This window comes from Hetaerina americana, unplaced genomic scaffold (assembly GCF_022747635.1).
Source record: "Hetaerina americana unplaced genomic scaffold, ioHetAmer1.1.p SCAF_9, whole genome shotgun sequence".
In the NCBI taxonomy this organism is placed as follows: Eukaryota; Metazoa; Arthropoda; class Insecta; order Odonata; family Calopterygidae; genus Hetaerina; species Hetaerina americana.
Window position 1 is genome coordinate 48,355,852 of NW_027287538.1, and position 20,056 is coordinate 48,375,907.

Consider the following 20,056-nt stretch of genomic DNA (forward strand, 5'->3'; position numbering starts at 1 on the left):
CACTCCCTTACTACAGAAAAGTCTGAATTTGTTTACTCCTATTATTTTTTGAAGAGTATGTGCTCGGCATTAAATAGTCTTATGATTTTTCGTTGCATAAAAATGTCGCAATCACTAAAATCTTCGCTTTAATTTTGCAAGATCCTGTAGCGAATCCCGTGCCTACTTTCAGGTTTTATTGAATGTGATATTTGATTGAAGTTTCGTATTATAGGAATCGCGTCTTTTGTCGTAGATTGCACTGCCATCTTACTGTATTTAATGGAGCGACATTTAAACGGGTTGCATGTTAACCGTAATTCACGACAGTACCTTGTGTGGGATGAACGATAATTTTAGTGATTGCCGATTTTGTCCACGAGACGAAAAGGTTATATGCAATATATATATTTGTTATAATTCAATGCCGTAGTAGTCTTTATTTTAAACGTGACGGCGAATTGCACTTAGATTACCGTGAAAGGTATGGAGATTCCTCGGTAAACTTAGCTAGAGTATTTATTGCTCGTGGTACTTACTATTGAAGTGAATCTTTCTAGAGGCTTATACGTGATGTGATCTGCCACAAAACTGGCACAACCCTGCCACGTGTAGAACTCTGGATAAGGCAGCATTGTTGGGCGTATTGCTGTGCACACCATTTTCTGTGAAAAAGTATGGGAGATGTACAGGCAGTTAGTATTTACAAGATTGCTAATGACAAGTGCTAATTTCTTTGAAATGAAACAGTAGAGAATTGCTTCTGTTACTCTGGACATGACAGAGCACTGCGTGAAGTCTACTCATTCCTATATTCGTAAGAAAGTAATTGTGCATACTTCCTATGTTTTGAAACGAGCTATATTTTATACATGTTGTACATAAGCTACATTCCCTTAATAACCCTACAAAGACTTGAGCTTTCTAAGTGTTATCTATTATTCCTTGAAGGAAAAAGTGTGATGGCAGGCCACTGAGAGATTTAAGATTTATTTTATACATCAATCTTTGTAAATTTATTGCTCTTCCATTATGTTCTCTGTGATTTTTTTACCATAATTCACCGATGATAACGGCAAAAACTTCCAACTAATTGGCTACCATTTGAACTTTGAAAAAGGAAACTATTTTCCAACCAGAGGTTCTTTTACGTTTTCGTAATCTCAAAGAGGCTGCCAGTTATATTACCTCATCAATAGATCACGGATAATAAATATTTGAGTGGTTTTTCACTCGACTTGTATGTACGAAGCCAAATTTATGTTGGATGATTTGTGAATTTTTATATAAAATTATATGATATGAAAGATTTCTGTCTTTTATTGCCTTATAACCCTTTCTTTTAATTCCAAGGAATATACTGACCGTTTAATTGCCATTAGTGATATAACTAATACTAATTAAAAGTTGCTTAATTGTATCTTATAGAAGCTTTGTTTGAACGTTGTAAGTATCTTACCTGTATTCCGCACTCATTTTCCACGGCAAGGAGTAGAGGTTTCCTTTGTACATGAACGAAATGATATTGCCTTCTAAAATTCTCCGAATACCATAAGAGTAACTTTTCCTTGTTGCTATTGGATCGGTATGATTCTGGAAATGTATCCCTGGAAATTGTATTAGATAAATACAGCAATAGAGGAATCCATGGCCCATAATACTTAAGTAACAACATACCTTTCAGTTTTGATGATAGGTGGCCACGTTAAATGAATTAAACCTAATTCAAACGCTACTTCTTTCAAGTTTGCGTTAGTGACATTAACAATGTTGACGTCCCTCCCCTTTTCTAAGCCGGTTAAGCGGTCTGACGTTGAAATGGTTTCCTCGTCAGGTTCCAATTCGTCATTTACGCCAATTTCACTTTCGGAAATTGTTTCAGTCACCCTCATTTGTGTACTCCGGCGTCCTTCGTTCATAAACATTGTTTCCTCAAATGCAACTTATATTTTGTAGGTTTGAAATAGCTTCGATGATGTTGGTGACAGTAGACAAACGCGTTGCGTGCCAATGTTTGCATTTGTTTACTTGGCAACGTGGTTGTCATAATAATGAAAAAGAAACCGAAGAGAGTAATTTAATACGTCTCTGCTCTTATTTGAGAATAAGAATATAATCTGGAATCAAAACGAAATTTCGCGGAAAACTTGTCAATTCCCAGTTCGAACAAATCTTGACAAAATTGTCTAATTTTGAGAATAGTTCAAATTCGCACAAGTGTCAGAATACCTTGTTTTCAGCCAATGGTCTACGTCAACATTGACAGATTTGACCAATTTATTGCTAAGTGGTAGCTAATAAGTGTACATCTAAGTATGTTCTTTTTCAAATTTGTTGACTAGCTTTGGTGCCAAATGACACTAACCGTCGACGCACCCTCAAATTGACGCAACTATTAAGTACATGATTCATAGCATTTTTGTTTAATGAACCGGACTGGACTTCTTTCAAGTCAAGTATTTTCAACAGAATAATTATTGCCCATTTCTCAATACCGTAATTTGAAAAACTTCTTGAATTCTAACAATTACCTAGGTACTCTTGGGGAAATATTTGTCCGGCAACATCATAATAAAATGTTAAATTCAAGCAAGTTATTTTAAAAGCAACCATTTTAATTACAATATTAAAAATTTGACAAAGGGTAACATTGCAATTACATCAATACGTGATTTATAATTTGGCCATAGTCTGTCTCTCTGCAATCGATTTACACGGCAAAACAACATAAAAAAACTATAAAAGTAGATTGTATGAAAGCACATAACTGTCTCTGCAGTCAAATACAGATTTAAAAAATTACACCACACAAAGGATGGATCTCCCACCCTCTATTAAGCAGTTTTCACACATTCACATCCTATCATTCTCATCTTTCCATTCATCCACAGACCATACATTCAAAATCTCAAATTCTGAGTGAAAAATGCTACAAGCTCTCATCATCTGGCCTCCACTTCTGCACAGCTTCACGACGTGCATCTGGAACTAGTTGACTTCTCATTCCACCAAGTACATTTGAAGTGGCTTGTGAGGCTAGAACAATTGGGCGAACAACAGTTGGAGGAATTTGCCTCAGAACTCCACCAACAGCACCAGTTACTCCTTTGTTCTCATGCTCTTCACTAGCTACTCTCACAATAGTTTGCGCTGTATCACCAAGTCCCTGATTCAAAGGAAGATAGAAATAAATATAAGTGACTCAGTATGCAACATTAAAAATGAAAAACATGAGCTAACCACAATACGACAATTACTTCAGCATATTACCCCAAATATAGGGCAAAGCAAACTGGAACATTATATAAACTTATGATTTCAAGGGTTGTTAGGATAAAATGATAGATTTTAGACAATGTTCAGCATCAGTAATATAATAAAATTTACCAACCCTGACAAAATTTAACATTATAAGGACACATTATTTGGGACCATTATGAAACAAACAATACTGAAGTCACATGTCATCGGGGTCCCAAATTCCTATATTATATCACTGCCTGTTTGTATCATAACGGTGCAATAAAAAAATTATAGCAATCATTTTTTGCATGGAAATTACCTTTAATCTTCATTCATACACACATTTTACTTAAAAGGTACAAGCTGTAACAATTGTTTGCAATTAATTGGTTCTAGTATAACGCCTGTCAAACCATGAGACCCACTGTATTTATGCTGGCATGCTGTCAAATTAAGGTAAGTGCAGAAGGTTCTATCGATATTTTCCAAAAAATTCCTAGGGAATTGATACTGAATCAACTTCATATTCCATCACCTCCGCTTCTTCATGTGATGAAGTCACTTCAGAAAACCGCAACAATCAACCCAACGGTTGGTTGGATAGGTGAGGATAGAACCCAGTTAATGCTAAGCCCAACACTGCACATTTCACGTGAGCAACTTATGATTTCCCTGAAAGATCATGCACCCAAAAAATAACAGAGCTTGGGTGAAGCTGAGGGTTCGCAGAGGCAACACTTAATAGAACCTGAGCTTCCGGTCAGTAGCCCAGCATTGTACCCACTGGACTAACTACCATATCCCCTTACATTACTTAAGTTTATCTTTGAATCTGGGTTGGTTTGGAGACTACCTATTATCAGGCCCATTGTTCTTTCTAGTAAAGGGTGTGCCTAAGAGGAGAAGGAACAGCTCCTGTTTGCTTTAAGGGTCAAAGAAAAATGCAAGTTTCTGTGACCCTTCCGATAAATCAAAAAGCATGTTTGATATCAAGATAAAACATGCTTCTCAACTTAAACAACTTACAATGAAATGGTTATTATATTTTTAAAATTTTACAATATGGGTTCTAAACAACTCAATTTAAAAATTTGTTTGGATCCCAAAAAATTCACATAAGAGTTTATTCATTCACATTTTACTTAAAATTCTCATGGGAGGGATATTTAGATATGTTTAAATAGTTGTTTTCCGAAGAACTTATGCTGAAGAAATATTTGAAAGAGTACCAGTCGCCATAAACACATTTTGAGCTCCATTTGAGAATTAAGTATTGAGGAAGAAGTTGTGCATGACAAAATTAAGTTAAAATGGCATCCTAGTCACTTGCCTCTTTGACCAGAAGGTATGCATTGGCCATACCCTCCCGAATGTCAGCTGGCTGATGGTATCTCCGACGGCAGTCCTTCCTACCTGGATGTCTTCTCCTCACACTCGGTCCTGGTGAAACCATATCATAAGCTGTTTCCGCAGTGCTCTGAGAAGCAAAAGAAGAGAAGCTTTACAACTAAGCAATGGTATAAATCAATTTCAAAAATGATAAAAAAATATATAAGAAGACTTTAGAGTTTACTAAGATAAGAACAATCAGCGAATATGCAACGGAATACATATTTTGTTGAAGTCGTACAAAATACACCCATGACATTTGATAGTAGAAATAATAAATCTTCATTTTATGATCAATGGACTAAACAAAATAATATTCAACAGAGAAATAAGAATAATTTAAATAATACATAAGTAGGATCAAAATAATACAGGCTCTCTTGATTAAAGTTACTATGCAAAATGTTCACATGGAACAGTTTTGAGATCAATCGATTATGAACCAAGGGCCTTCTTTAGTGATGATCAGTTCAAAGTATAGCACTTGAAATTTCATTGAAACTTCCCTCCATTCTGTTGATAAGATGAGTGAATCAAATAATAGAAAATAAATTGAGTATGATGTCAAGACATTCAATATCTCATTAAAGCATTCAATTGGCACATATGAGTCATGTAAAAAGGATTGAAAAACTTAGCAGGGCTTATAACTTCCAATTCAGCATTTTAGATAATACCTGGCTCAAATTGTTAGTTTTCGAGTTGTTCACATATTCTAAATAAAAACAAAATCAATGGAGAAACGAAAATATTGGTGATTACGTATTCAAGAAATTCAACAACATCGCATTGCTTTTGTACAGTTCATATTTTCTTCATGAATACAGTACAGTATGAAGAGAAAAAGGCATATCAACCCATCCTCCATTAACAAATGCCAGGTAAAAAAGGTATGGGCTCAGACTCAAAAAAGCCATGACGGAGCTCAATTGTTTCTTTTATGCTTGTATTGATCCATGTCGCCCCTGATCTCACTACAGATGTTGTTGCAATGTCAAGAGAATGGTAACACTCTGCAGGTTTGTATAAAAAGTATTGGGAAAAGTTTAGGAAAAGATTTTTTTCAGATATGGCTACAATGCCTCAAAATTCTTCAAAGTAAATCCCTTGGGCATCATCACACTTTTGTTAGCGGATTTCACCTGACTCTAAGGCTACCTGGTAAGCAGAGTTTAGAAGGTCCTTAAGCGTATGCGTGCAAGTTTCTTTGACAGCATTTAAAGTCCCTGGTGGTGTCCTTTGAGGGAGGATTTCATTTTTGGGAGTATGAACTAGTCTGCTGGTGCCAAGTCGGGACTGTAAGGAGGTTGGGAAATCATCGTGATGCATTGCAGAATGTCTTAGTAAGCAGACACTTGACTCTGCTCTTGGTTGTCCGTCAAGACCTTTGGCATGAGTTTAGTCCAGATCTTTCGCATCGACAAATTTGCAGTGATAATGGTGTGAACTGTCATCTTATCAATGCAATCTGTCAGCATGCATACACTTAACCATCGGTCTGAATTCAGCACTTCAGGCACACATCAGGAAAAAATTGTTGATGATATTTTTTATACAAACCTTGTCAACCACAAAACCCATACTTCCTATGGGTTGATTTTCTACCTATGTGCTACACCAGTTGACCCAAAACTAAAGTCTGAGATTTGCCATTGCCAAGTAGTTCCCATGACCTTAAGAGATCATTAGACAGCCAAGAATGACTCCATCCAAGGAGAGAGTGATAAAATGCCCTGGGCACCAACTTTCAAAATGAACAGCTGGTATCAACGGGGATGGAATGCTGTCTCTCATGCAGGACTGGGTATAGAGATACCTGAACTCCAAATGAGCTAGCATTGTCTGAGAGACATAAAAAAAAGGTTCTTAAGGGTCTTAAAGATCACTCTTGTACTCTTCTGTGCATTGGAAAAAGAAAATGGTCAATCGCGCAACACCAGTCAAAACTGCATAAAATACCACCTCATGTTCTTCTCTCACCAGAAGCTTTGCCTGTCAATTGAAGCAAAACAATATGGTAGCATGGCCAATTTTGTCATTACATCACATGTGGAATACACAAACCTGTATGGCATTGACTAGGCGACTGGTGAGTTCGAGTGCAGCCATGGCAGTTGAAGTCGTAAATGAGTTTGCACCTCTCTGCAATCCACGAACGATTCTCCCATCTTTTTGATACTGTTCTATTGGCATCCAAAACAGGTCACGGATTCCCTGGACTGTATAAAATAAATTATTGTTTAAAGTATTGGTTTAATTAATATTGTAACATTTTCAACAGCCACAATATAACATTTTATAAGTAGCCCAAAAATAGATGCATTAAAGTGACAGAACATTAGTTCATGGGGAGCAACCCACACTTCCTGGGCATATTTAGGTAAAGCCCCTAAATTTCCTGATAATATAACAATATACAACAGAATATAATGTTTCGTGAATAAATAATTCCAAAAATATACATTGTATAGTGTCTAAAAATACCTGTTTTTTTTGCTTTCTTTTTTTCTGTGAAAAACTTAAAAAGATATAATTTTGCAGAAGAAATAGGCAATCAAAGCAGCTTCAGGTAACTGGCATATTTTTTCAAATTATAGAGTTTGCTAGATGGGTGTATCCTTTTTTACAATGTCGTCACAGTCAGCAGGCAAATACGAACTCAGATATGTAACATGCCCACCGCTGTAAGGGCAGAGGTATTCAGTTTTGCCATCACAACAAAATGTGACAACATAACGACAGGTGATTTACATCAACAAAATTTAACAAAACATGAAACAAAAATTCTATATGGTACCTAAATGTGTTTACTTGAATAATAATTTTATTATCACAATGCTATTAGAAAATATTTTCTTGTGAGAGTGTACATGTATTTAAAATTGCCCAAACATTTTGGTGAATAAAAGTGAAATATCTCAATTTATTAATATTGGCAATTTTTTGTATGCATAGACATCCTTTCATGAATTATAGTTGATAACAGACAGATATGGCGATTCTGCTTTTATTACAGTTTTATTAGAAGTAGTTTTTAGAGCCCATTTAGCATTTAATAGTCTGATTTAGGATATTAAAGAGCTATATTTAGTTCCTAACGCATTACTTTTACAAAAATACCCCGTGTAAATATAACTAAAAATTTCTGTCAAGTTCTTGAGAGAAGTTATGATTTAATTAATTTCAGAATGAGGAGGCTACAAATTTTTTAAGGCCCATATTAAATAATTGAATCTTAATTCCAGGTCTCACTCGAGTGATTTGAAAAAAAAACCCTATTCAAACTTCATATTTGCTTTCCTGAAATGTAATGAAAGGTCCCATCGTATGTTTTTACTAGGGAGATATTCCTTTCCATTTGTCTTCTAAAGTCAATTTAGATTCACTTGACCAATTAATTACTGTACGCACATAGCTGAACCAAAGAATGCATGGGTCCAACACCTCCCAAAAGACTTGGCAGTTGATTCCTCTTTATGTCTTGCAGCCACTCGGTCAACATATAGCTAAGCAATTTGTCAAAGCCCAGCAAGCTGCAAAAAAAATCAGGTGAATCAGAATACATTCCAAGAGCAAGGAAAGTATCTAACTTAGAGTATAAATTCTAAAAGGAACTCCATATCCATAGAGGTTTCCATTCGGAATATCTTACAGGGATTTATTCACTGAGATTGCCCGCAAGGAAACTCAGTTTATTCCATTATTTTTCAATGAAGAGATCATGAAATCATTTGAAAAAGTTACAATCACAAAGATGAGGAAAAATTTTAAGGAACCATTAACAACTGAGAGCCTCAAATTCTAATGGAGACGTGGTCAATTTGGCATGCATGCATTCCATTTAGTTCCATTAGAAAAGGCTCTAGATTTGTTTGCATTTTTCTAAGAATTATGCCAAATTAAAATACCCAGTCTCCTTCACACATTTTCCATCTTTGAACTGACGATTACCTAGACCCCTCAGTCATCACTGAAAAAGATGACAGACCTTGAATACCAATTTCACATAATACATACAGTAAATATCATTTATCTTAAACTGGAAAAATAGGTCTCTGAACCGATTTAACATAATAATTTATAAAAATGACCAATGACAGGATGCCCAGTCAATCAGAATCAGCCATTATGAGAAAGTATCAATTTTGGATATTTTTTTAAAAGATTTTCATTCAGTTTTTCATTATTGCTCCAGTATGTAATAAATTTAAAATCACAACTTTTGATATTCAAATGATGTATTCCTAAATGTTACACATGTATTTTATTAACCTTTATAAAGTAAAAAGGGTAAATTTCAATCACCAAAGTTATACACAGAGAACAAGCCTGAGAAAATGCTGGGCATATTTTGGCAAGAATATTTTAGAGTTCAAATGCATATCCCAGTATTCTTAATATTATGACATTTGAACTTTATTTTAAGATTATAAGTAAGCATATTAAATTTTCAAATAAAAAGAATGCAGAAAAAGAAATTTACACTCTCTTCGGAGAAAGAATCCCATGTACTAGTCAATTCAAATATTTAGGCATTTATTTAACTAGGGATCTTGGGTGGGGAGTCCAAGTAGATAATTTGACACGGAAGGCATTTAAAGTATTGCATTGGGTGATGAGAAATTTAAAAGGAAGTAGCGTAGCCACAAAAGAAAAAGCATATAAGGCACTGGTTATCCCTATCCTAGAATACTCCTCCATAGTATGGGATCCATATGAGGTGGGACATATTAAAAAGATAGAAAAAGTTCAAAGAAAGGCAGCAAGATATGTACTCGGAAGGTACAAAAGAACAGATAGTGTCACGGATATGTTAGATGCACTGAAATGGGAGAGTTTGAAAAATAGAAGAAAAAGGAGCAGGTTAGGCGCGATGCATAGAATAGTTAAAAAGGACGAAGCGTGGGAAGATTTATGGCAAGGGATAGAAAAGCATAACTTTAAGGGAAAAAACGACCATAGCCACAAAATAAAAATAAGGACTCAAAAAACCAATAAGAAAAAATACTCTTTTTTAAATAGAACCATTATTGATTGGAACCAGCTGCCTGGAGGTTTGTTTGAGCCCTTTCCATCCAATTTTAGAAGTTTTAAGTTGAAATGTAAAGTAGCCACTGGGTAATAAACTTCACTGTAGTTTTGAAAATATTGTTTGTATGTGATGTGGACGGCATTTTGTATGTGATGTGGAAGTTTGTTTGTATGTGATGTGGAAGTGTCATTATGTAAAAATATTTTGTCTCTTATCTGTTTGTATGTGTTCGTATGTAATTTTCGTTGTTAGTAGTTATCTTTGACCTAACCTGACCGTTGCCACCAGGAAATTTGCCTAATTGCAACGTAATTGTGTAAATAAATAAATTATAAAACAGAGAAAAATTTCTTACCCATGACGATAAGAAAGGCGCTTTAACCTTATCTCAGAGCAATTCAGCTGACCCAGGCCCATAAGAAGACCTGCCAGTGGGCCATGGGTCATGTCAACCCTTTTTCCATGGTAATCCAAGCGTATAGGCACATCAGGTGAAAATATTAAATTCCTGGAATATCATTAAAATTTATTATTTTACAAAACACTCCCAATGTTTATTATTTTGGAGAAATTCATATTCTTCTAGAAGTCTTTCCACATTTTCATTTCAAAGAATGAGATTTGACAATTATCAAAGAACATCATAACAGCTGTAATATTTACCAATTGAAAATGTTTAAGAATGTATATTCATAATAACACTTTATCAAAGCAAAAGTGTGTGCAAAATCAAAAGAACTGTGGAATATTCCACACTAAAATAGGACATCTAGAGGTTTTTAATTTTATAATTATAATTGATAAAAAGGAATAGAGTACTAACAATTCAAACATTACACCATAAGAGCTAACATTGTTATCCAGCAAATATGTGCAAAATAAAAAAATGTGAAAATTTGAGATACCTAAACTTTGAATTTCACCTCAGTTAATGTACCATCAAACAAAATTTCAATATGATTCACCATTCAAATCATTTTAGCACCTGGACTGGGTGAAAAGGACAACGGCCTTCTCAACACAAAGATTTTGCATTGATAAATAACATTCCCACATTTGCCATACACAGTAAATATATAGAAAATAATTATAAAATGTCATTACTGAGATAATTTTGAATGTAACAACTGAAAAAATTCATAAATCTTGTCATATTACCTGTAGATAAACACTATCAACTGATTTTTACTTAAATTACAGGCAAAACCCTTTTCATAGGACTTAATTACATCTCATAATAATTAATATCTTAATCTTTACACAAAGAAATCTTGATATGATAAAAATATCTGAATGACTGACTGGAGTGATGGACAAGTTCCGTTTAAGGCAGTTATAAGTTATAATCAGCAATACTGTGCACAGAAAAACTCTCAAGGAATTAGAATAATGCAGTGATGAATTATCAAACATAAAACAATTGATGAAAATGGCTTTGTCAGAATAATTAACACTGTAGTTCAGTTTACCACTGTTTTTGTTTATTAATTCAAAAAGACGTAACATAAGAATATGATTTCAGCATCTCAATACCTTGAAAAAAAAGCAAAGGAGCAAGAGGAAATGACATACCTAAAAAATATTGGAGGTGAAACAGAGCCTCCTACATCATTGTCATCCTGTATTGGTGACACAAGATCAATTGAGCCTTCCTTGGTCTTTGATCTGACTACCGAGGGTGATTTCTTGGGAGAATCCCACTCCAAGGTGGTAGTGTCAGCACTCTCCTCTTCAAGTAAGATTAAAGGTCGATGCTGCTGGCTTGGCAGACCCTCACTTTGGCCACTCCTCTCTGGGGTCGATGTCTGCGATTGATCCTGAGTCATGCACACTCCACCACCAGGCACTGCACCTTCCATGTTCACGACCATCACTGGAACCTGGTGCGTGGGTGTGTGGCGTGGGGTTGATGGTGCTTGCAGTCCTGGGCTGGCCCGGTCAAGCTCCTCTATACACATGGGGGGCAAGAAAATAAAAATTTAAGGGATGGAAATAGGGAACCAATTTGGTCGTGGTGATTTAGAATGCATGGAACTTAGATTTCTTTTTAAATTTGCTATATTATACATAGCATCAAAAAACCGGGGAGCACTATGAAAAATCATTCAAATTACTGTCACTGGAAATTCAACATCAGTTGATGCTCATCCTGATATTATTATTAATCTACTGACAAAGGTAGGTTTTGGATGGACGCAAGCTACCAAACAGTACAGCGACTATTCCCTTGCCTCTTCTAACAAAAAATAACTCGACACTCACACTACAATAAGCCCCTCTTTAATTCTGAATACTTCCTTCCACCTTTCATTACGTCCAACATCCCCATTCCATTCCGACCCCTTCCTCATTTGCCTAACATTCTCCCCTCAATCACAATCTTCAACATCCCATTGCCAATCATACTCTGTACCATATTATGTATCTGTCAATTGGGGAAATAAATTATTCTTACTATTATTAATCAAATACTGATATAATGAGCTTAAAGAATATTCTTTAAATTCAACCCCAGGAATATTGCCAGAAAAAATTAAAACAACAAAGGATTCTGATAATTCCTGGTCAATATTTGGATAATTTGATGCATAAAGTTCACAATAAAATGAGTCTTGACAGGGACATCTATACAAATGATACCAGAGGTAAACAGAATATCCAGAGATGACTTTACATAGAAAAACACCAAATCCATGGATAAAATATCACTAAATATACTGTTTTATGAATTAAGTATACTACCATAAAGGAAAAAAATGAAGATAATGCTAAAAGATTTCCTGACAAGATGCTTATAAAGGGCTGTACTTATGTAGAGGACCACCGCCCACCTTCACAGAGGAGTTGGTTGGCTGCATATGGAGTATTTTTAAGCTCAATGTTCCTCTCATATTACAGGGAGTGTCTTCATGAGAAAAATATTTTTAAATCCTTATTCCACAGTCTAATATACTGTAATATTGAGCCTTAAAATGCACCACATTTAGCCAACCCTGGAAACTACCAGACGTATGTAATTATTATAAAATAATGCATCTCTAACCTTAAATATTTTTTAAATTTTGATCAAAATTCATTAACTTCTTCAAGAAAAAATTCTTCAGATGCAAACACAAAATTATTTCAAAGAACTGTGGGAAATACCATGTAAATTACTATAACAGAGTCAACGGCACATGTGCAACAAAATGTGACAATTTTATCGACAAAAAATCATTCACCATGACCGAGTTTCAACTCCTGCTCAGGGTTCGAATCCCAGTCAAAGAAAATTATTTGAACCCTCTGAAATTCTCACATTTCAGAGCATAACATGTTTTTCCTTTAATACTGCTCCAACATTGGCCTGGTTTTGCAAGAACAATTAGCCAAAAAAAGAGACCAAAATACTATTGCCACCCAATCCCAAATTTTTATCTACGCACACAAACAACATTAAAACTATTCTTGAGCCTCACCTTCTTTAAGGGTCCCACCAGATAGTTGGCAAAAGAAATTGTGCAAGAAAAGCAATGAATCTTGGTCAATGTTCAAACGAAGAGGGAGGATTGAAATCTTCAAGCAACATTCCTGAACACCAAGATTTGGATCTGGCCGTATGTGGACTGCTTTTATTACAACCTGTGATGAACAGAAAGCAATATAAAGTAATTAATTTTATTAATAAAAAAACTCTATGGAGCAATTTGCAATATCTGTGCATTGCAGCTTGTCATATATGCACTTTTACTTACCATATTTGCATGGGATTGCCTAGGCTTGGTTTCACTAGAATATTGGTAAAGAAATTTATTGATTTGGGATGATGCCAGGCGATCCCTAATTTCAACATCATGGACTAGCACTACTTGTCTTGATGCTTCCTTAGTGTCATCTGGGTACACTTCATGTTGAAAACGAACCTTACCAAGAAAGAAAAAATTAATTTAAGTTCAATGACATCACTCAATAATAAACACAAAAACAATTAACGAGCACTTTTCAATGCAAATGAAAAAGTAATAATCATAGCCATTATCCATCACTGTAATTATCATGATTATCACTGTTAAATTATGGTAGGCCTTTGGCAATCAATTTTAATTGATACCTTGATCATCATTATTAGGTGAACAATCATTAAAATAGTTCCTGAACTACATGTTAAAGACTTAATACATTCATAACAACCATAAGTCAGCCTTTATAAATATTTATACATAATATTTAACAGTTTAATTTTGAAAAATAATTAACATTATTACTTATAAATGCATTCACAATAGTATGATACAACAAAGACAATAAAAATATTTGTATCTAATAATGAAAAAATAGCAAAAGTACTAAAATATATGAAAAGGTCATTAAAAATATTTCAGTGATCTTTGATGAAGTCTTAAATCAGCATAAAATTATCTTCTATGAATTCTTTAGATTTCAATAATTTTCTGCTGCATAAACTTCATTGAAATATTCAATATTGTACTTTTATACTGACTCCTAACTCTTAACTTCCAGCAAATAAAACCCTTAACAATCTTTTAAGATGAACTTCAAACCTCAATGATCATTAATATGTATATATATATATATATATATATATATATATATATATATATATATATATATATATATATATACATATATATATATATATATATATATATATATATATATATATATATATATATATATATCATAAACACAGTAATCAACCTGAAGGTCGGTTTGGTAGGTGATGGTAGAGTTCACCCGGTACTAAGCCCGACGGCGTGTGAAATTCACACATCAGCAGGGTAGGGGGGCCAGTTCCTTTCTGGGAAGTCTGGGACCCAAATAATCACATAGCTTGGGTGGAGCTGCAGGTGCCCAGAGTGCCTTGCCTGGGAATTGAACCCGGGCCCCTCCGGTCAGCAGTCCAATGCTCTACCCAATGGACTACCGTGACCCACTATATATAGAGTTATACATAGAGTTATATATATATATATATATATATATATATATATATATATATATATATATACACACACATTCAAACACGAAATCCCGCCAAACGGCAAATAAATACTCATATATACAGAAACAGATATAAGGAAAAGGGATAGGAACACACATAAAGGACGAACACAATAGAGGTGGGGAAGGCGGAATCGAACGGATCACAAGAGTAAAAATATTTCCTTGACCGGGACTCGAACCTCGGATCTTTCCACTTGCCGGGCGGATGCTCTTAACCACTTGAGCTATCGAGGAAACGTAATTTACCCTGAGATCCGTGGGTCTAATATGTCGCCAAGCGCCCCCGATTCTTTAGCCAAGAGATGGCGTCAGGGGGCTGTTTCACCCACCAAAGGAGAAATACACCACACACAAAAGGAAAAGACAGTGGGTTAGAATTCATACAACATCATATATACGAGGGACATCCGGAAAGTAGTACCCGTTCGTGAAATAAAGACACAAAAGTAAATATTAACAAACATAAAAAATTTTATTTGAAAGAGGATACTTTAAACTACTTCTCAACATAATCTACAAGCAAATTAAGGCATTTGTCATAACGTGTGACAAGTTTCTGTATTCCTGCTGCATAGTCCTTCGCCGCCAGCTCATTGAGATACGCGAGGGACCCATCTTGCACAAATTTTTGCATAATGCAGATGGTGTTTAACAATTTCATGAACAATTGTTCGAGAAACATTGGGAAAATGCTCACAGATGTCATCAATTGTGACGCGCCGATCGTTCCTCACGAATTCGTCAACTGAGCTCACCAGTTGGTCTGTAATGACAGACGGTCTCCCCGAACGCTCATCGTCGTGTGTGTTCCCCCTCCCCATGTTGAAGTTGCGACACCACCGCCGAACAGACGACTCGTCCATTACATTGTCTCCATACACCTCCTTTAATTGGCGATGAATATCACATGGGCGAACGTTTCTTGCATTGAGGAATTTAATCACTGCCCTCACTTCACAACTGGCGGCGTTCTCAATTTTTTTAAACATTGTAAACAATCACAGAAACAACACAGGCAATGCTAGCGTCACGCAACTTGGCTCAGAGAAGGCAGACAAGCCACTGAAGCTATCTGACCTCGTCCAGCGGCTACTCGCGTCGTCAGCACTTCATGCGGCACGAACGGGTACTACTTTCCGGATGACCCTCGTGTATGTGTATATATATATATATATATATATATATATATAAATATAAATAATGTGTGAGTGAGTGATCTTTTTATGTGTTTCTATATTGTTTGTTGCTGTCCAATTTATTATATATATATTATTTATTATATATACGTTATTTCTTGATCATTTCGACGGATTTCTGCTCCATCTTCATCGGAAGATAGACTTCTCTATTTATTTATTTATTATTCGGCACTTCCGTGTTATGTCGTGAAATCACATATATATATATATATATATATACACACACACATATATATATAAATATATATATAAATATATATATAAATATATATATAAATAAATAAATAAATAAATATATATATATATATATATATATATATATATATATATATATATATATATATATATATATTTATATTTATATTTATATATATTTATATATATATATACATACACATACATATATGTATAACTCTATTAACAGCATTAAATGAAATTTAAATGATATTAAAAAATTCTTTCCTTGAGAATGCTTTCCATATTACTCCAAGCTTAGCTACAGAGTGGCACTTATTTTTCATACACGATAACCATTGACAAAATTAAATGATCTGATAGAATCATTTTTAACACTGATTCTATGATAATTATCTGCCATCAGAAATTGGAAATTTTGACGGTGAATTTAATTTTTTATGAAATTCTAAGAATTCTGAAATATTTTCCTCCTCCCTAGGTAATTTAGGGCTATTTTTTTAATATAACGAAAATATTTTGAAGACAAAATAAAAACCATGCATTCAAAAATCAACACAGATTTTTTGAAAATTGGTTAAGCAGCTATGAATACTGGTTTACTTTATTCAGCTGGAGTTCCATCAATATGTCATGGCGCCTCCCAAGTCCACCCTTGGCCTGCCATGACGGGGCCTGCTGCTGCTTGTATTTGGATGGTGATGAACACGATGTAGGCAAAACAACATGGGGCCCTGGCTTAGATACACCACCATCCGTGTTCATCTTCTGAAATTATTATTAATCTAATAAGCTACATTTCAGGAAAAAGAAAATCACTTTAAGAAACTATTATAATAATTAAGGATCTCAGGTTTTCCCGGCGTATGGTATTCAAGAAGTTCTCTCGGGTTTCCCACCGGGTCAGGTTGCAGTACACCGACGTTTCGAAGGCTGACTCTGCCATCGTCTTCAGGGTGAAGTATTGAGCATGAAAAAGGCCTGGTATTTATACACTCCGCCGGGGCTCGAGAGAAGCCGTTGAAATCAGACTAGACACCAAACTTTTCAACAGAGACAACGGCTTCCAAATCAGTAAAACATGGAAGCCAGTGCTAAAGAAAATTAAGAATGCAAGGGAACGCACCCGATTGGCCATAGCGGAGCACACTAATGCTTCCGGCCAATCAGGGCACACCTGAGCCCCGCCGGAGTGTATAAATACCAGGCCTTTTTCATGCTCAATACTTCACCCTGAAGACGATGGCAGAGTCAGCCTTCGAAACGTCGGTGTACTGCAACCTGACCCGGTGGGAAACCTGAGAGAACTTCTTGAATATTATAATAATTGTGTCCTAAAATAAATAAATATCAAGGTAAGAAGGAAAGACTTATTTTTCTATTGAATTTACCACTAAATCCAGAGATTTATTTTCCTAGGGTTAAAACATCAGCAGATTGGAAACGAACCCACAGAGAACACACAAAATACATCAATGCAGCTTTTAACAAAGAATTTGTTTGCCTTATATCACAGGGACTATGTAAGATTATTGCAAAGAAAATTAAACTAGCTCGGTAACCATTACTAACTATTAATCAGTCAGAATTATTGAAGAGTGAAAATAAACTTCAAAAACTTTTAATATTTAATTAATTTAAGTATCAACAGAGTAATTATGGTTTGTCAGTAAACTAAATCCATCTGAAAAAGTGAATAGAATGTTTACGATCATCAAACTAAGGCAAATAGGATAACTCATAAGGAATATAAAAGAAATCTACTGGCAAAGAATTATGAATGAATAGCCAAAACATCCTGCCCCGTTGTGCCAGATGTTTTAACAAAAAAATTATGTCCAGGGTACTCATTAATTACATCATACTTTTAGCAAACATTGAGAGAGAAACAGTACATTGTCTGACTTTGAATTAAAACAAAGAAAACTAAAACAATGGTGATAGACAAAAGAAGCAGTGATATTAGCAGATACATTAACATTGAATGCACACACACAGGACAAATGAAGAAGTTTTGGTATTTGTACGTCAAATAATAAACGAAAACAAAAGCCTGATTGACATTGAAAGAATAATCGTCCAGAAAATAAGTCTTTCAAAAAAACAGGAACTTACAAAAAAATAACCACCTTTCAATGACTGGAATAAGTTGGTAAAAGCATTTATTTGGAGTGTTAAAACTTATCATTATGATACATTGATGCTGGGGAAGGAAGGAAAAGATAAAAGCTGAAATGTAGATTTGGAGAAAAATCACGAAAATCAATTGGATCCAAAGAAAATCTAATCAACACATAGCGAAGAAAGTAAGGGAAAGCAGAACCCTCTTAGATATAACTGAAAAGAGGAAACCAAAGCGTATAGTTTATTCGCAAGGGAGAGAGAAAATTGGTAGGAAAACCAGCGACAAGGCAAATACTATAGTTTGATGATGAAGACTTGTAGCCAATATTTGGATGCTGAACGATAAAGAGTATTTAAAGAAACAGAGTATGTATGATTTATAGAAAGGATATGATACAAGAGAAACAGGACAGCACTAAGCCTCCTTTTTGACAAAATACTAACTTGATAAAGTGTCCCAAAAGGTCATGGACATGAAGGATTATTGTGACCTTCAGAAAAAAAAAATTCTGTCACTCAACTTCAGTTTTACAGTTTACATATAATATAGAGGTTTGTAAAAATATAAACTCATCATTTTACTTCAATTTTTGTGTCACCATTCTTTCAATACTGCCGTTCGGGTGGAGTGTCAAAGAAGTACAGTCAAGTTTGGCACTAGTAGATGATAGTATTTACAAAAATATTAGGCAATGAATGAGATCTGAACTATTAAAATGTTACGAGCCTGTTTATACATATCTCAAGTGAGTTTGTTAGTTTTACAGTCTGTTCATATATTAATAGTGTTCCATAAACATTTTCTTAGCATTAAATTAGGCCAAGTGATACTGAGTCAGTAATTTTGAACTGAAAATATGATTTCAAATATGATACAACATTATTCACCACACATGGTAAGTAAGGTTTTTCTCAGCCATATTTACAAATAGAGAGTTCCAATGTTAAAACTTTTGAATTAATATAAAACATTCTCAGCCTATTCCAATTTGTAATGTATGTATGATTGAATAATTACCCATATTACCGGTATCAAACTATTGGTCACTGAGATTAAGCACTGAAAATCATCAGTATGACATTGCTAAATATAAAAATTGTGCAAAATGATTACCATGTATTATAAATATAATAATAATTTCCCAGTTTATACCATCAAGCTTATAAAATAAAATAACTACAACCACCACCATTATATTCAGAAAATGACAGAAATTAGCTTCTTCTTAATTTTTTCACTAACTATTTTAGGGAATTTGAACACTCTTCATAATATACTATATTCCTATTAGTTTTTTATGGGAGGCAACCAACAGCTAAGGTCAATTCCATCATTAGGGATGGATAGGAAAGGAAGGGTGGACAGAAACCCGGCATCGGCATTAGCCCACTCTTGTTGAAAGGCACCAAGGGGTCCACAGTTTAACGTCCCATCCAACGGATGTCGTACTCACTCACAGTGTTCTACACAAAGCACCTCAAAGTATGAATTGGGATACCACTGAAAAATATTTGTTGTCTCCAGGATTTGAATCTGGGCCCTCTCGGTGGGATGGCATACTCTATGTATATATGAAGTACCATGCATTAGAGTAAAGAAGTACTACGTATAAGAATATTTTTCTTCTTTTTCCAATGGATTTAAGAGATGAAATAACTGTAACAGTAGCAGATCTGTATAAAATAGAATGCAATTAGAAATGCATGCTTCCAGACTAATTTACTTTTGTGAAACTCTCCTATAAATTATTGTGATCATAGGTATAAAAATGTTTGGATTTTTTCAATTTTCATTACATTTCGCACATAGTCATTTTTTTCGATCATCTGAACATTTTTGTGTAGATAACGCACATGTTATTGATGGGAAAATATGGTATTTTTAAAAGAG

The 20,056-nt window shown here is 34.6% G+C and overlaps 1 protein-coding gene across 1 annotated transcript in view; it reads right to left on the reverse strand.

Moving 5' to 3' along the window:
* Window positions 1–2,573: 2,573 nt before the first annotated feature.
* The window catches only part of Atg2 (Autophagy-related 2), a 64,521-nt gene continuing 47,038 nt past the window's right edge, over window positions 2,574–20,056 (reverse strand). Inside the window, exons 30-38 of the mRNA XM_071598159.1 lie at window positions 16,645–16,809; window positions 13,378–13,545; window positions 13,102–13,264; window positions 11,216–11,591; window positions 9,999–10,151; window positions 8,023–8,144; window positions 6,676–6,830; window positions 4,553–4,699; window positions 2,574–3,145 (exon numbers count right to left, since the gene is read on the reverse strand). Coding sequence (XP_071454260.1) covers window positions 2,909–3,145; window positions 4,553–4,699; window positions 6,676–6,830; window positions 8,023–8,144; window positions 9,999–10,151; window positions 11,216–11,591; window positions 13,102–13,264; window positions 13,378–13,545; window positions 16,645–16,809 — 1,686 coding nt within the window. The 3' untranslated portion in view covers window positions 2,574–2,908. The remainder of the gene's footprint in view (window positions 3,146–4,552; window positions 4,700–6,675; window positions 6,831–8,022; window positions 8,145–9,998; window positions 10,152–11,215; window positions 11,592–13,101; window positions 13,265–13,377; window positions 13,546–16,644; window positions 16,810–20,056) is intronic.